General features: G+C 32.8%; 1 protein-coding gene across 10 annotated transcripts in view; it reads right to left on the bottom strand.

Moving 5' to 3' along the window:
• The window catches only part of Hnf4 (Hepatocyte nuclear factor 4), a 35435-nt gene that overhangs the window by 14889 nt on the left and 5324 nt on the right, over positions 1 to 15222 (bottom strand). Inside the window, exon 1 of one of the 10 annotated variants that reach the window (XM_011633588.3) lies at positions 9418 to 9657. The exons of 8 other annotated variants lie outside the window; for them this stretch is intronic. In XM_011633588.3, coding sequence (XP_011631890.1) covers positions 9418 to 9502 — 85 coding nt within the window. In that variant the 5' untranslated portion in view covers positions 9503 to 9657. Of the gene's footprint in view, positions 1 to 5902; positions 6448 to 9417; positions 9658 to 15222 lie in introns of those variants that run through there. One more of the 10 variants, XM_011633589.3, reaches the window with a different exon arrangement.

Here is a 15222-nt window from a genome sequence, read left to right as displayed (position 1 = left end):
AACTCTTTCCAAACTTATGGAAATCTATAAAAATTTATAGATTTATCGCTGTCGAGCGAATACGCTTTTTGCATGAATAATTAGAAACGAATCAATGACGTGTTCTCTTTTTTATTTCTCTGAAATGATATTTTTAATCTCTCAAACCGAGATTAATTAATCCTTACGGAAGCCTTATCTCATTTCTTGCGAGTATTTTCCGACAATGTCGATGCTGTTTGCGTCAGTCAATCACGGAGTTGTCCTATCATTATTCTAAGAACTGTAGTCGAAGGTAAGACTTTGCATCGCAAAGTCAACGATATTTGCTTAACATGTCTCCGACAATTTTGTGTGTATATGCCGGGAAACGTCGCGAGAAATAGCAGATGATGCCTCGCTTAAGTCAATTTTTTCGCGCGGTTAAAAATGACGGTCTCCAACTAATTACGCTACTTTTCAAACATGATTTTCTCGAGAGAATAGAAAAAGAATTGATTAGGAAAGTTTGATGATATATTCGTAAGGTCGAAAATTTAAAACTCTGGAAATTTCATTGTTTCCCTAAGCGATTTCTTCTAAAATTACAAATTCGTTAAAGATTAAGAGACTGCGCTAAGACCTCTTATCGCTAAGCTGAAATTAATTAGAGAATAACTGCAGTTAATTGCGCGTCATTTGGCAGCTAATGTCTTGAATGGACGTTACGCCACATCATGCCGCGTAAAATTCGTAATGCTTTAAATATTTTCGCCTTACGCGGCACAACGCGTACGTGGAAAACGTAGCGACATATCGCAAGTCTTTTTTATGCGTCGTAAAAGTTCGCAGCTGACTTTGCGAACCTTTTTTAGCTTCCTTTCCGGTTACTTCGATGGCAAAAGAAAAACCCATTAGAAAAGAAATATTAAAAAAAAAAAAAAAAAAAAAACACGTCGCTTTCGTTTCTAGACACAAAATTCTTCGCGAAGCGAGATGATCACGATAACATAATTATTATCCCTTTAAATGTTCTTTTTCTCCCCCCTGAAATCCGCTTTCACTTTCGACCATCACTTTCGCCGCGTTTGCCGAATGCTATTATGACATTTGCCGAACGGCAGCTTGTAAATCGTTATTTCTTCTTGAAATGGCAAGATGAAGAGTCCCGATCCCCTGCGTGATCTCCGCACGCTAGTGAAAGAGTTAAAAACCGTCTTCGGCTCACGAAAGAAACTGTCCTTTGACTCTTGCCATTTCGATATGTATACAAGCTTCGCGCGTAACGCGGAATCGTAACCTCCCCGGGGAGAGATCTCGCCCGTTCTCTCCTTTCTTTCCTCCTCGCCTCGTTCGACGACGTCGCGATATGGAGAACGCCTCGCCGTCCTCAGGTGTCCAATTGATATCTACTTAAGTTAATGCAGCGACGCGATTGCGACACGCGGTAGCCGCGTCGCGTGCGTGTTCTATTATGTTACGTAACGCTTCTGTGCGAGAAAACTAACGGATTCCAGCTTAATACGTACGGGAGAGGAAGGTGGTCGGTTTCGCCGTTCCTAAAGTTTCTTCTTTTCTATACGACGCCTCATGAATTGCGTGCGCGTACGCGTTACCCGCTCGTCATAGTGACACTGCGAATCAATTTGCAGGCCATTAATTATTTATGTATGCCCCACCGGCGGACTTAAATGCTTAAAGAGACGGCGGCGCGACTCGAAGCCGCCGAGTCGAGGCGGTTCTTTATTTTTTTTTTTACTTTTGTGAGTTTTCAACGGCGAACGCACAGATATATTGGTTTGCCTAGGCTGTTAGCGCAATATTAGCATAGTCAAACAGCGGTAAAGGAGGACACGACGGAAGAAAAGAAAGACGTAATTATTCCGGGGCCAAGCTTAAAACGCATCTTCCTGTTGACCAGCGCTGAATCGACGATCAATTCAACGTCAAACAGAAAACAAAATGCCCATACTTAATACTGTAGTTTTCCTGTTTTGTCACCGATTAAATTTCCGAAATGCGGCTTTCGATCACCTAAATAGAAATTTTATTCTTATTATTAATCTCAGTTTTACAACGTGTATAGATTTTAGAAGATTGCGATAGGTTTATTTTATAGAGAGAAGAATTAAAATTTCGCGTTTAAAATAAGTAATAAACAATTAATTTCTTATTTTTTAAATTCAAAAAAGAAGTTTTCGGCTAATTCGCTACTTGCGCTAATACGACATTTTGCGCGAATGAATAATTAATAATAAATAATTTCATATTATAAAAAATTTTCTAAAATTTTTGAATCGTAAATATGACGTACTGCTTGATAACAACAGCTAAATTTAAAACACCGTTTAAAACTTCGACATGTAATACAATTATCAGGCATGATTCAATATATCCGCATCCCTCGTATTCGTATAAAAATCGTCGGCGCGTCAAATGTCATCGGCGTCATTTTAATTTTAACCTTCTATTTAAAAAAAAAACCATTTATAACATACCTTCAAGCATAATTCTATTAATAATTCATATAATGACCGGTTATTAAAATAAAATAAGCATAACTAGAATATTCTGTAGCATAATTATCTATTATGCAAACTCGGGAACAAACGTTGTAAAATCCGACCACGTGATTGTTCATTAAGTTCTGCACGACTTCGTTTCGTGTTTCGTTTGCGAACTCAAATCGCTATCTTCCGTAATCTCCTCAATCACAATTAGATAAATTTATCGACGAGCGTTTTCGTTTCGATCTTAATGCCAGATTAGGTGTGTGTAGGAATTTCCAAGGAAAATTAAACACGAGTTCCAAAATTATAAGAGATTCGTTATCTCTCCCCCAAATTCCTGATAAGCTTAGTGGAATTTCATTCAATATAAAAACATTCTACTGAATATTAAAAATAAATATATAAAAATTAGGCATATATATATATATATATATATATATATATATATATAAATTAACCGTCGATGATGATATTAAGCAGATTATAAAGCATTAATTTTAGATATATATTTCGACACAATCATAAATTAAGTATCTCAATTATATTTTCGGTTCTCATCTCCCTTTCCTTCCTTTATCTTCATTTTCTATAATTATACAAACTTTTGCTATTACATACATGATTGATACGACAATCTCATGTATAAACATGCGTGTCATGATTTGGACTTACAACATATGAAACATACATGCAAGATACATAACTAAGAACGTTTCATCAAACTAACGAAATCCTAAAAATCCTAAAATATGTGCATTTTATGTGAGATGCAATTAACCTTTACAGTCTGAATTTTTACATGTTTGATTCTTTTGAAATAATTTATTACATTTATTCACTCTCTGAAAATTTAGGAAAGAAATAAACATAAAATTAAAGAGACTAAAACAAAAATGCCGATAGCAAATCTATAAAGAGTTAACGTCTGTAAATAAATTACCAGTCTTTTCATCTTATTTTATCGCAAATTTTCGATTAAATTTATCAATAAAAGTAAATTTAACAAGAAAGATTTAATAATGATATTTTTCTCACACGTTATTAAACGTTTATAAATATTTTCTGTTTTCTATAATCTAAAAATATATTATACTTGTGTTAATATTATTTTCAGTGTTTGGATTTGAGATATAAAAATAATAAAACGTGTAGATACGCCACTGTCCACACATAGCATACTTGCAGTGCGACGCCACTGACGATAACACGACGACGTGTCAACTGGAATGATAAGAGGGCTCCTCTCTTTCTCTCTCTCTCTCTCTCTCTCTCTCTCTCTCTCTCTCTCTCTCTCTCTCTCTCTCTCTCTCTCCCTCCCTCCCTCCCTCCCTCCCTCCCTCTCTCTCGCTTTCTCTCTGTTTCTCTTTCATTCTCTTTCTCTTTCGCAGAGATTTTTAATTGCGATGTTCTCTACCCAAGGAAGTACTGTCGGCAAACCAAGACTTGAGATCTGTTTGTTTTAGCTGCCTCCTTCTTTCCGCGTTTAAGATCAAATAATTGTACATTACAGCTAAAGAGAGGAAGACATAAAGCGTAAAAAGGCGAATATAGACGATATCTCTAGATATCTGATTTAAAAATGATCGCAATGAAGCAGAATTTTATACAAGAAATATGAGAATGTAAGCCTGAAATTTTGATTTTTCAGCAGAGGTCTCGAATGACTTCTAAAATAAATTTCGCTTCTAAGATAAAAAAGAAATATTAAATATGTTCTAAGATAAATGTTATTTCGTAGATTTATAAAATATATATATTTTTTGAATAAATTATTTTTCAATATATCTATATATTTTATATATAGATATTTTGCATATATGTAATAATATATTGAATATATATATATATATATATATATATATAATATATTGAAACAATTTCTATTTAAAGAAGATATTACATTGCAATATTTACATAAAATTATAGTTTTACGTAATGTCTACTTTCTCCGCTATCTACTATCTTTCGAAGATTTGTGCTCGCACGCTTTATTTCATTCTATTATTTAACTTACCTCATCTTTTCGATAAAACAAATAATACAAATAACAAAATAATATCGAGTTCGCTAGCTTTTATTATTCAGGCAAATCTATTTATTGTTCCCTATCGATGTCACAGATGATATATTCTAAAATGGAACGGCGAGTCACTCTCCGAGCTGGGCTTAATTAATCCAGATACTGTCGATGCAACCGGACCTTAACGCGCAGTGCGCAGTCACACACGGATGCGGAATGTCACGCGAAAACGCAAGTCACGTTTAGGTCATGGCACAATTAGATCGAACGCAAGCCAGCGGCCGTCACGCGCGCAAAACTTCCTTCGGGATGATCGTTGTTGGCACTTCTAATCGTCACCGGAAAGTTTTCGAGCGCGCTCATATCGCAAAAAAATATTTTTTTTTTACATCGAATAAATAACAAAAATTGAAAAGTTGAGTAAATAAAATGGTCCAACTATCTCTTTAAAAATTCGAAGAATGTAAGTTAAAACGTATGTATAGAAATGCGGATTTATCTTTTCAAAGCAATATAAATATTTAATATTTTTTTTATTGTTACTAAAAATGAGTTAAATCCGCGTTACGTTAAACTACTAGATCTGACCGAAGACCAGTTATATATCTTCCTTTTTAATCAAGTTTTAAATTTTTTTAAATTTTATTTTGAATAATGTTTGTATTTGGATTTTGGATTTTTATTTCATAGAATAAATTTCATAGAATAAAAAGTTAAGTAGCATTATATGGTATTTTCTTCTGATCATTAAGATAAAAAACTATGACTAAACAATGATAATAGTTGATGCATGTTCAGCATTTCGACAAGCGATAACTTTTCGCATGAATAATGTCAGTAATACATATTATCTATGACAAATTCGAACAGTTGACTCATATGGTCTACCATTCAGTTTGTTGGCTAAGAGTATTCTTATTTTAAAAATAAATTTCGTTAATAACTCAATCTATCCTGCATATATAATTTTCATTTTTTTTTCTATAAATTTCGTTTTTTTTTTTTTTTTAATAACATCTCATTATGTAAGAGACAAATGTAACATAGCAGAGTGGAAAATTATAAAGGGACATAAAAATTAACATTAAAAATAATTCATTTCTCAAATTTAAACTTTATTAACCAAAAAATCTTATTAACCTAAATATTTCATTATATTTAATTGTATTTAATAAAATGTGCAAAAAAAAATGAAAATGGAAAATACAATCAAAGAATGTTCGTGAAAGATCAGTTATTGCAATAAAACGAAAATGATGATACGCGTAACAGAGTTGATAAGGAATCTCAATATTGTCGCAATTGGAAAATGATACTTATCCCCTTACGATTCTCCACTCACATGCAACAACGGGAACATGAAACGATAATGTGACGCATGTAACAAAGAGAATAAAAAGGAACAGAAGCACACCTGCCAATCCCATCGTGAGGACTCTCTTTTTCAACCGGTTGGTGGTCCGCGCCGATCCTCTCCGATCTCGATGGATCGGCACTCTCTCGATCACTATCGCGATGCTGACGACGTGTTTACTTTCTTACGGCTACTTCGCGACTCGATTGAGAGATCAATTTCGGACGACTCCTTTTCTTTCTCTCTCTTTCTCTCTCTCTCTCTCTCTCTCTCTCTCTCTCTCTCTCTCTCTCTCTCTCTTCTCTGTTTCTCAGCGTTTTCCTACGTGAGACGAGAAAGATCTCCCATCGTTTCAGCTGTCCTGAATAATTTCTCGAAAAATTACGGAATGACGACAGGAACGCGAGCGATGGCGAACGACGATGATAATCACGACGGCGTTAATGACCTTCGCCAGACACCACGGCGACGGTCCGGTGACGACTGGCAAACAGCTGTAAACGTACGCACGTTTTGCCGTCGTTCTTTACTATGCGAGACTTTGGTGGGAGGCGGGCCGCGGACGATTATGAGCGTCGGCGATCGTGTAAGCTGCAAATTCGCGGATTTTTCGCAGATTTAAAGAATATCCGATACTCCAAAAGACTGTACAAAAGATCCAAGTCTTTAATGATCCCCAAGCATGCATCAATGTGGGAAAATTTTCCGGTGTGAAACATTTCGACTTGTGTATTGTTTGATCTATCCAAAGATATCTGTTTCGAGATATAAAAATAGTAATTGAAAAATATGTGGCAAATCGATAAGATTGAAACGAGAGAGAAAGAGAGAGAGAGAGAGAAAGAAAGAGAAAAAGAGAGAGAAAGAGATGATATTAACGATCGTTTATCTGAATGCTGATCTGAATGAGCTCTAGGAACGTCAATATTTGCGTTATAATGAAAAACTGGTTCTTTGCATGAATGCAAATCGGAAAGTTCTTTAACGAAAAGAAATGTATTTTCATTATACGTGAAAATTATGAAGTCTAATTATAAAGATTCACTATGAAACTAGATAGCAGACGACATTACATCACTGCGTTTTAGGAACTGATGCCTGAGTTCAGATGCACGCGAATTGCATCGTTCTTTTTTGCGCAAAAGCCTACGTAAGCGTTGAAACGATCTAAAAATATGGAAAGTGGGACTCGCGTTGTCGAAAATATATTGCCTCTCGCGCATGCACGTATTTATCTCATTCATAGGCTAGGCTATAAATATCACGCTGTATATAATTTTTTGGCTTTCAACAATCATTAAAGATTAAATATTCACAAAAAAAACGTGCGAAACGAAACTTGAGAGTTGAGAATCATATTTGAAATAATGTTTTTCAAATCCACTATTGATATAAAAATTTTACGTGTAGGTACGAATATACATTCGAGATGAGATGAAACTCTCGTTTACTGAGAAACAATAAAATAATTTCGTGCATGCGGAAACAAGGAAATACATCTTGGTGCCTAAGCTGGTCATTATTTTTTCTCATCATCGGTATAGCTGACTCGTGTCGTTATCTGTCAGATGACTGTGACAAAGAGAGTGCTGAGATTGCTCGCGTTTTCACGTAAACACAGGCCACGGGAGAACAACGTGTGTAACAAAGCTACTGCCGAGTGGACACAGAGAGAGGGAGAGGGAGAGGGAGAGGGAGAGGGAGAGGGAGAGAGAGAGAGAGAGAGAGAGAAATTGAAATGAGTCAGTTTCCCTGTGATAAAGCACAATACAGAAAGCTCCTATTCCCATAACGACAGGCAATGACATAGCAAACTAAAGTGATTCACGCCTCCGTTTTCTCCATATTCACCCCTTCCTCTCGTGCACGAGAGTATTATTAATGCTCGCGCTTAATATCACCGGTGTGCACTTGGTATCACCGGTGGTAATGTTGCATTGTTCAAAAAAATGACGAGCAGAAGTGACGAGAGAAGTAACGACCGCGATAATGCAGCGAGACTCCCGAGAAAACAGAAATACCGACGTGGTGGAGTTGCGGTATCTTTAGATGTCTGCCTTGCGTATTTTTAGATTTTCGTATCGGATCACGTGCATTCTACACGGCCGATCTCTCGATGTTAATTGCGAGATATCGCGGTGAACGCGACAACATTTTGCGATGATATAATCGACGATGGACAGGTATATCCGATGCATTTTTAACGATTTCTTATCTATCAGATAAGCTGCTATCGATGAAGCTGATTCCATCCATGAATTTCATTGTCGGAGAGTATACGTCAGTCTTTTGTCAATCTACAACGCCTGAGTCGCGTGCGTGCAGAAAAAGAAGTGAACATTTTTCAAGAAATATAAATATATATTTCTTCTCCACGCGATTCCGACGAAACGCAATATATTAAAATAAAAATGCAATATCGACTCGAGAAGTCTAATAATATATATTACATAAATGATAACGTAATAGTATTTAATAGCAGAATCTGTGAGATCAACTAATGATAGTTTAAATCTGTCTATATTGGATAATTTATCTATAGTTACATAGAAAAAAGGTAATACAGATAAGATAAGGTAAGATGAATAAGATAAGATAAATCTTTTTAATAGGGCTTGATAAATTTTTCAAAATACGATAATTAGTGATAATTATCAACATAATTTATGGCAACGCTTCATAGTTAAATTATATTAGAATATTTGTTTTTGTTTTCGTCAATGATTGGAGAAAGAGAAAAAGAGAGGATTTATATAAATACTAAAAACATTTTCGATAAATAAGTACGATACTTCCTTTATTTTTTTTTATTTTTTAACTTTATATGAAAAAAAGTTGATTACCTCAATGTAAATAATTCATGAGAATTTATCCAAGAAATTAAATTGCAAATCTTAAATTTTTTTGTAATATCCATTTACAATATTCTTTTAACGATTGAAAAATATTCTTTTAATAATATTACTGTTTATATGCTTTTCAGTGTAAGCGGCTTCTTTATTTCTCTTTCTCAAATTTAGTAATCTTATTATATTATTAAATTATTACTATTATTATTAATGAAATATTACTGAATTTCAGTTTTATTTATCGTCAATACCATCATAAATTATATTGATATGACAGTCAAGAAAACGAGATATTCGTAATCTCTTTGATACCGTCTGTGTACTGTTGCATTTCGCAGCAGATAACGAATTAGTACTAAATCAGTAAATATTAAAGCTTAGAAAGATAGACTATTTTTCACATCTTGTATACGAAAGGAAGTAATAATTGCAACAAATTACTTGGTTAAGTTATATACAAATATTTTATTTTTCTACGTATTTATTTTATTACAATCATGTCGTTTGTTTATTTCTCTTCCAATCTTCTGGAGTCTTTTTTCTCATGTTCTCATTATCTACATATCTCATATAATTATGCTCACGTAACATGTATCTTTACACATTTTTACTTACACATTTTTAATTGATGAAGACATGCCAATATGCATCATTTTAAATCTGATCTTTACACTCCAGGAAAAATCATATTTTTCTCTTTTATTATAAAAACCTGAAAATACTCACAGTTCCCGAGATATTCACAGGTATTGAAATCCAGATCGGGCTGACCAATCATGTCAAAGGAAAAGGCTTCGTCGTCGAGCTTCATCGCGAAGCGCGCTCTTTCCTTGCGTTTCGCAATGGTAATTGTCGCGAAGTAACAAGATCACTCTTGAAATTGTCGAATGCGCGAGCACTGCCAGTGTAAGTTCGCGAGCAAAACGTATGGCATGTGATGCGTGGTACACTATCGTCACGCGGATTCTAGCCCCTAGCCATCGACATGACCCGACACCGTCGCTCGGTATCGAGAATGTAACTCCGAGATCTGAGAGGAATTACACGACTCACGAAGGAGCTGCACACGACGGTTTGATCTCGACGGACGCACTAAAGTGCGGGATAGGATTTTTCGTTTTGAGAGATCGCTCGGGGTAGACAGTGCTCGCAGTGGGAAAGAACGAGCGGCGGGGACGGGAGGGGAGAAATGGCTCGGAATTGATAATCTAATCTCTCCTGCGCGTCGTTACATATATGCACTATGCATTAAGTTCATTGGAATGTTTACCGGATTTCTGCGAAATAATAAGAGGTAAAGGGACAGAAGAGAGAAGCTAGATGAGAGATTATCCTCGCAAAGAAGATTAACATTAGAATATGATCAAAATAAATATCAAATTTAGTACAAACAATATTTATAAAATATTAGAAACATCTCCCGTTAAAGAAAATTTAATTTTAAGATTAGACATGATAGGAGTAAAATATATTATATTTAAATATATATATATATATAATTTCCCCATATATATATATATATATATATATATATATATATATATATATGGGTAAAATATATTTAAATATATATATATATATTTAATATATATATTTAATTATTTTAATAATTTTAATAATTATTTTAATTATTTTATTTTACCCTATATATATTTAATAATATTTAAAAATATTTAGAACTTTACATCAAATAAGAATTGAAAATATTATATATATATATATATATATATATATATATATATATATATATGTGTGTGTGTGTGTTGTGTGTGTGTGTGTGTGTGTGTGTGTGTGTGTGTAGGAATTTACTGAAATCTATCAGTATAGGACTTATTGACACTTCTTTAAAAATATTTTTTAATAAAAATCTCTAACAAAAGATTTCTCCATTTATAACAAGGAAACTCTATTCTTTACAAACTTGAAGAACTACAACATGTTATTTAAACGAAAAGATAAGAAAAAGATAAGAACGTGTTACAAAATTATATTGCATCAAAAATTATATGTTATTATGGAAAAGAAGAAAAGACTTAGGTAATCTCTTGTATTTTTCTTCAAATTTCTTAGATATATATAAAATACATGTTTCTCAAAATAATTCATTCTGAGAAAAGCTAAAAAAGCATAAAAGCACCTCAAACTTATTCTAGTTGAAAAGAAACGCGTTTTTGACATTTGATAATCAAAAGCAATATAATTCTTGAATTTTTTTAAATAAATGGGACATAATGAATTATTAAGGAAAAACTTTAAAATATGTAACGAGTTCATGCTGAAGGACACGCGCATTTTCGGTGTTCGTAGCATAAGGCATTATCATATGTAATGTCAAACACTATCGTAAAAAGCATCAACGTGGCGTATCAACTTCATACAACAACGACGGCTCGCAAGATTATGTAAATGACGATCAGCGAGAAAAACATGGCAATCAATGTACGATAGGATGGCGTCTACTGCAATCAGGTCGACGGAGTAAGTGCTCGTCATGATTTTTTGCAACGATATACCTGTCATGCCAGTTTTCCCTTACGACAAAACAATATTTCATTTCTCAATGTTTCTTCGGAGGTTTTTGTGAGTTTTATAAGTGTTTCTCCGAAGCGAGATATCATTTTATCAATTTCTTCCGTATCCCCTCTTCCCTCTTCCTTCCAATCTGATAGATCCAAAACACTTGTTAGTCGAAAGTTAAACCCCACTTAAATATAAGCAAAGACATCTAATACTCTTTCTTCATCAAATATCAATTATGGACATTTTTATGGTTACTTTGCGACAGCTACATAAACTTTTTTATAATAATATATCATAATACTAATAATAAACATTATAATAACATTATTATTATAAAAACGATATTAATGAGTCATTTTCCGGAGCTTATTACATGAGTAGCTTATGTAAGATACAAGAAAAGTCTGTAACGATGTATCGGGGTGACCTATCCTAACATCGCGCACCAACTGCGCAAATTAAAATTGCAATCGACAGCAGATTGAAAATAGCATGATGTCATATTACATGTAAATGTTAACTTCCAGGGCAATTCGTCACGTCCTACGGATTATCCCTCGTTGCACTTTTCCAAACAGGCTGACGTCATGCGGTCATATTCTCGCGACAAACATGTTCGAGACCACAAATCGAGGTGCGTTTCCTATTAAATGAAAATAATATAAGATGTAACGTTCGGCATTAAGCATAACGCTGCATAATATCCGCGAGTATCTATTCTCGGAAGCATCGAGAGGTCAATAGGTCTCTTTAACCTTCACGGTACCTTTTTTTCATCGTCGTATATGCACTGTGTTGAATATACGATGACGCATCCACTAGAAATATTTTTAACGTAAATGTAACGTATGTACTTGTTCAATAACTCAATAATTCAATTCTGCAATTCTCTCTAAGATGAAATTTCGATTCCCTGGAGCTCTCTTAGATTTTTTTATATCTATTAAGAATTTCAAGACAAAATTCGATAACAAAAAATATAGAGATATCGCGATTACACGATTACGCGAGTAACGAGTCATCTCGTTGGAGGAAACTAGACTCAAATTAACTAAAGAACTCTCGTTAAAATATTTGCGAGACACCATGTATATAACCCATGATTTTATGTGTCTAGCAGTGTCACGACATTTTGCATATTTGTTTTTTGAACGATGCGCGAAGGACATTAAAGCACTTTTGTTAGAATGAGGTGCGAGCACGTGTCGAGTGTATGCTCGCATGTAAATTTATCATCGATTGATTATGTGATTAAAGATGATTCTGCTCAATAGATTATAAAAAATTATAATGTATTGTCAAGCAGTACACACACACACACACACACACACACACACACACACACACACACACACACACACACACACACACACATATTATATTTGTGCTACTACAAAACAAAAAAAAAATAAAACCTTTCTAGTAAACCATTACTATTTTCATTGATTAGATCTGTTATACTTAGTATAGTGTGAACAACAAAAAATAATTAACATTCATAACAAAAAAAATGTCTAATGTCGTTTTTAACAGTAATTAATGTTCTGCGTTCATTAGATATTTTAGATTATTTCAACTTAGATCAGATCTTTTCAACTTGTTTTTTATTAAGAAATGTGTAATTAATGGACATAAATTATGAAATATTATATATATATATATATATATATATATATATATAGTGCAATATAAAATGTAAACATATTATAGTTCCTTTTAGTTAAGATTAACAAAATAATCTTCAATTTAATTTTATGAAACAATTATTTTATTTTAAAAATATTTAATTATATTTACTTTTAAGTGTACCATTAATTCTATTATCTTAAAAATTCTAAATAGCAAATTTGTATGATTATAGTATTTATTTTAATGTTTCTTCTTTATTGCAATAATTCGTACTATTCTAAAAATTTTTCCATTTTATTATATATGGAAGATTTTATTATGTATGTTATTATATTTCTATTTTAAGTTTCGTAATGTTATTACATTAGTATCTTTAAAGCATTTAGTAAATAGATCCGTGAAAACTTAATATCATTGATAATCCGCCACGTCATCTTTCCTTGGAATTCTCTACATCTTTTGCAATTTAGAGACATACGAATCAATAAGGAGCGTTCAATATTTCGTATTCGAAAGAAGTATTCATAACATGGAGATAATGGTCTAATCATCGATAACACGATGCTTATTTATCAGTTTCGACGCTTATCTTTATAATAAATTGAAAAGGAAAATAAGAAACTTCTGAAAACAATAAAGACTGAAAACATGCGAAGAGAAACTTATTTTTCTTAATTTAGAATTAATATCCATTATCTATAATATATATCGACTTGACTTTTATCAGGTAACTAGATATAACTCAGATATACACGATATGTATATCGATGTACATATAGAGTTGATAGCACATGTAAAAATGAATATACTAAGACACACACACACACACACACACACACACACACACACACACACACCTAAAATGTACTATATGTAGAGAGAGAAAGAGAGAGGGGAGAGAGAGGGGAGAGAGAGAGAGAGAGAGAGAGAGAGAGAGAGAGAGAGAGAGAGAGAGAGAGAGAGATGATGATGATGATGATGATGATGATGATGATGATGATGATGATGATGATGATGATGATGAATTATTTTAATACATGCGAAACATATTTCAAATAAAATTTTAGTACTTTTAGAAAAAAAATGATATAATGTATACAATAATTTGTATAATATGTTTAATATAATATAATATGGTTCTATTTTAAAAAAGACTAACAAATATACTGATAATCTTATAAAAAATATATATTATAAACATTTTTTTCAATTTGCATACATCATATTTCTCTTCTAAACTATACAACTTTTATTTGATACTCTTTTAATATATAATCGACAATTTAGAAAAATATATTAAAATTGTCCACCCTATATAGCTTCACTTGAATGTTTATCGCGCGTAAACACTTTCATTTCTTACATCTAGATACTCAGATTGCGACAAGGATGATTACAGAGTCGTTGAAAACAATTATTATTATCGAGTAAAATAGATGAGAGCAATTTCCATGATACAAGTGTTGTTTCATAAGAGAATGTACAATTTTTTGACATCTGAAAGATTGAAAATTCATAATTTCTAAAATCCACATGAATTTATTTTGCAAAATAAGCAAATAATTAATTTTTAAATTAATTTTAATTAATTTTTTATTAATATATTCATTATGTCGTTTAATAATACTGAATCCAAAGTCAAAACTTCTTTATCTTTTACATTTTTCTCTTTTAATAAGTCGATAATCAAAATAATAATATCACAATTAACCAAGTTTCTTCGCCCAATTCTTATTGCAAAAAATATTATTTCAGTCAGAATATTTTCTGAATGCCTTCAAAAATCCCACCTTACTAATACTTATATTTCATTTTTGTGTTTGAATATATTTTCGATTATTAATTTATAATAAGTATGTGTGTGTGTGTGTGTAATAAACTATCGAAGACATTATATATTTACATTAATATTTTTAATTCGTTTCGATTAAAAAATTTTTATTCGAGTTACTTCCTCACAAAGAATTTAATTCTTTCTAAATAGTACTCTTTCAGGAACATTCTATATAAATTAATGAGAGCACAGGAATACCAGTTATCAGTAAATACTAAACACAGCATAGTACAGTATTTAATAAGTTAGTAGATGTGCAGAATTAATACGTATAACGTAGTAGGTAAAGTGAAAAAAAAATTTCCGTTTGTAATATCGTCTCGTCAGCAATTTCTTTTGTCTACCGTTAGATAGGTGTGATTAGAGTGCGCCAAATCAACGGGGTTGGACGATCTCGGCGACCGTTGAAACCTAACATGGAGCTCTTTCCTCCTTGCCGCGGGTTATCAGCTGACCTCTTCGCGGCGCAGTTTGCTTATATATAACGTTATTATAGCCGATATGACATGCCGAGGATGCAACCTTCGATTTGTCATGCAGTCAAAACG

The sequence above is a fragment of the Pogonomyrmex barbatus genome, unplaced genomic scaffold (assembly GCF_055798465.1).
Source record: "Pogonomyrmex barbatus isolate J1 unplaced genomic scaffold, ASM5579846v1 scaffold18, whole genome shotgun sequence".
NCBI classification, from domain to species: Eukaryota; Metazoa; Arthropoda; class Insecta; order Hymenoptera; family Formicidae; genus Pogonomyrmex; species Pogonomyrmex barbatus.
This window is presented reverse-complemented; position numbering and strand designations above follow the sequence as displayed.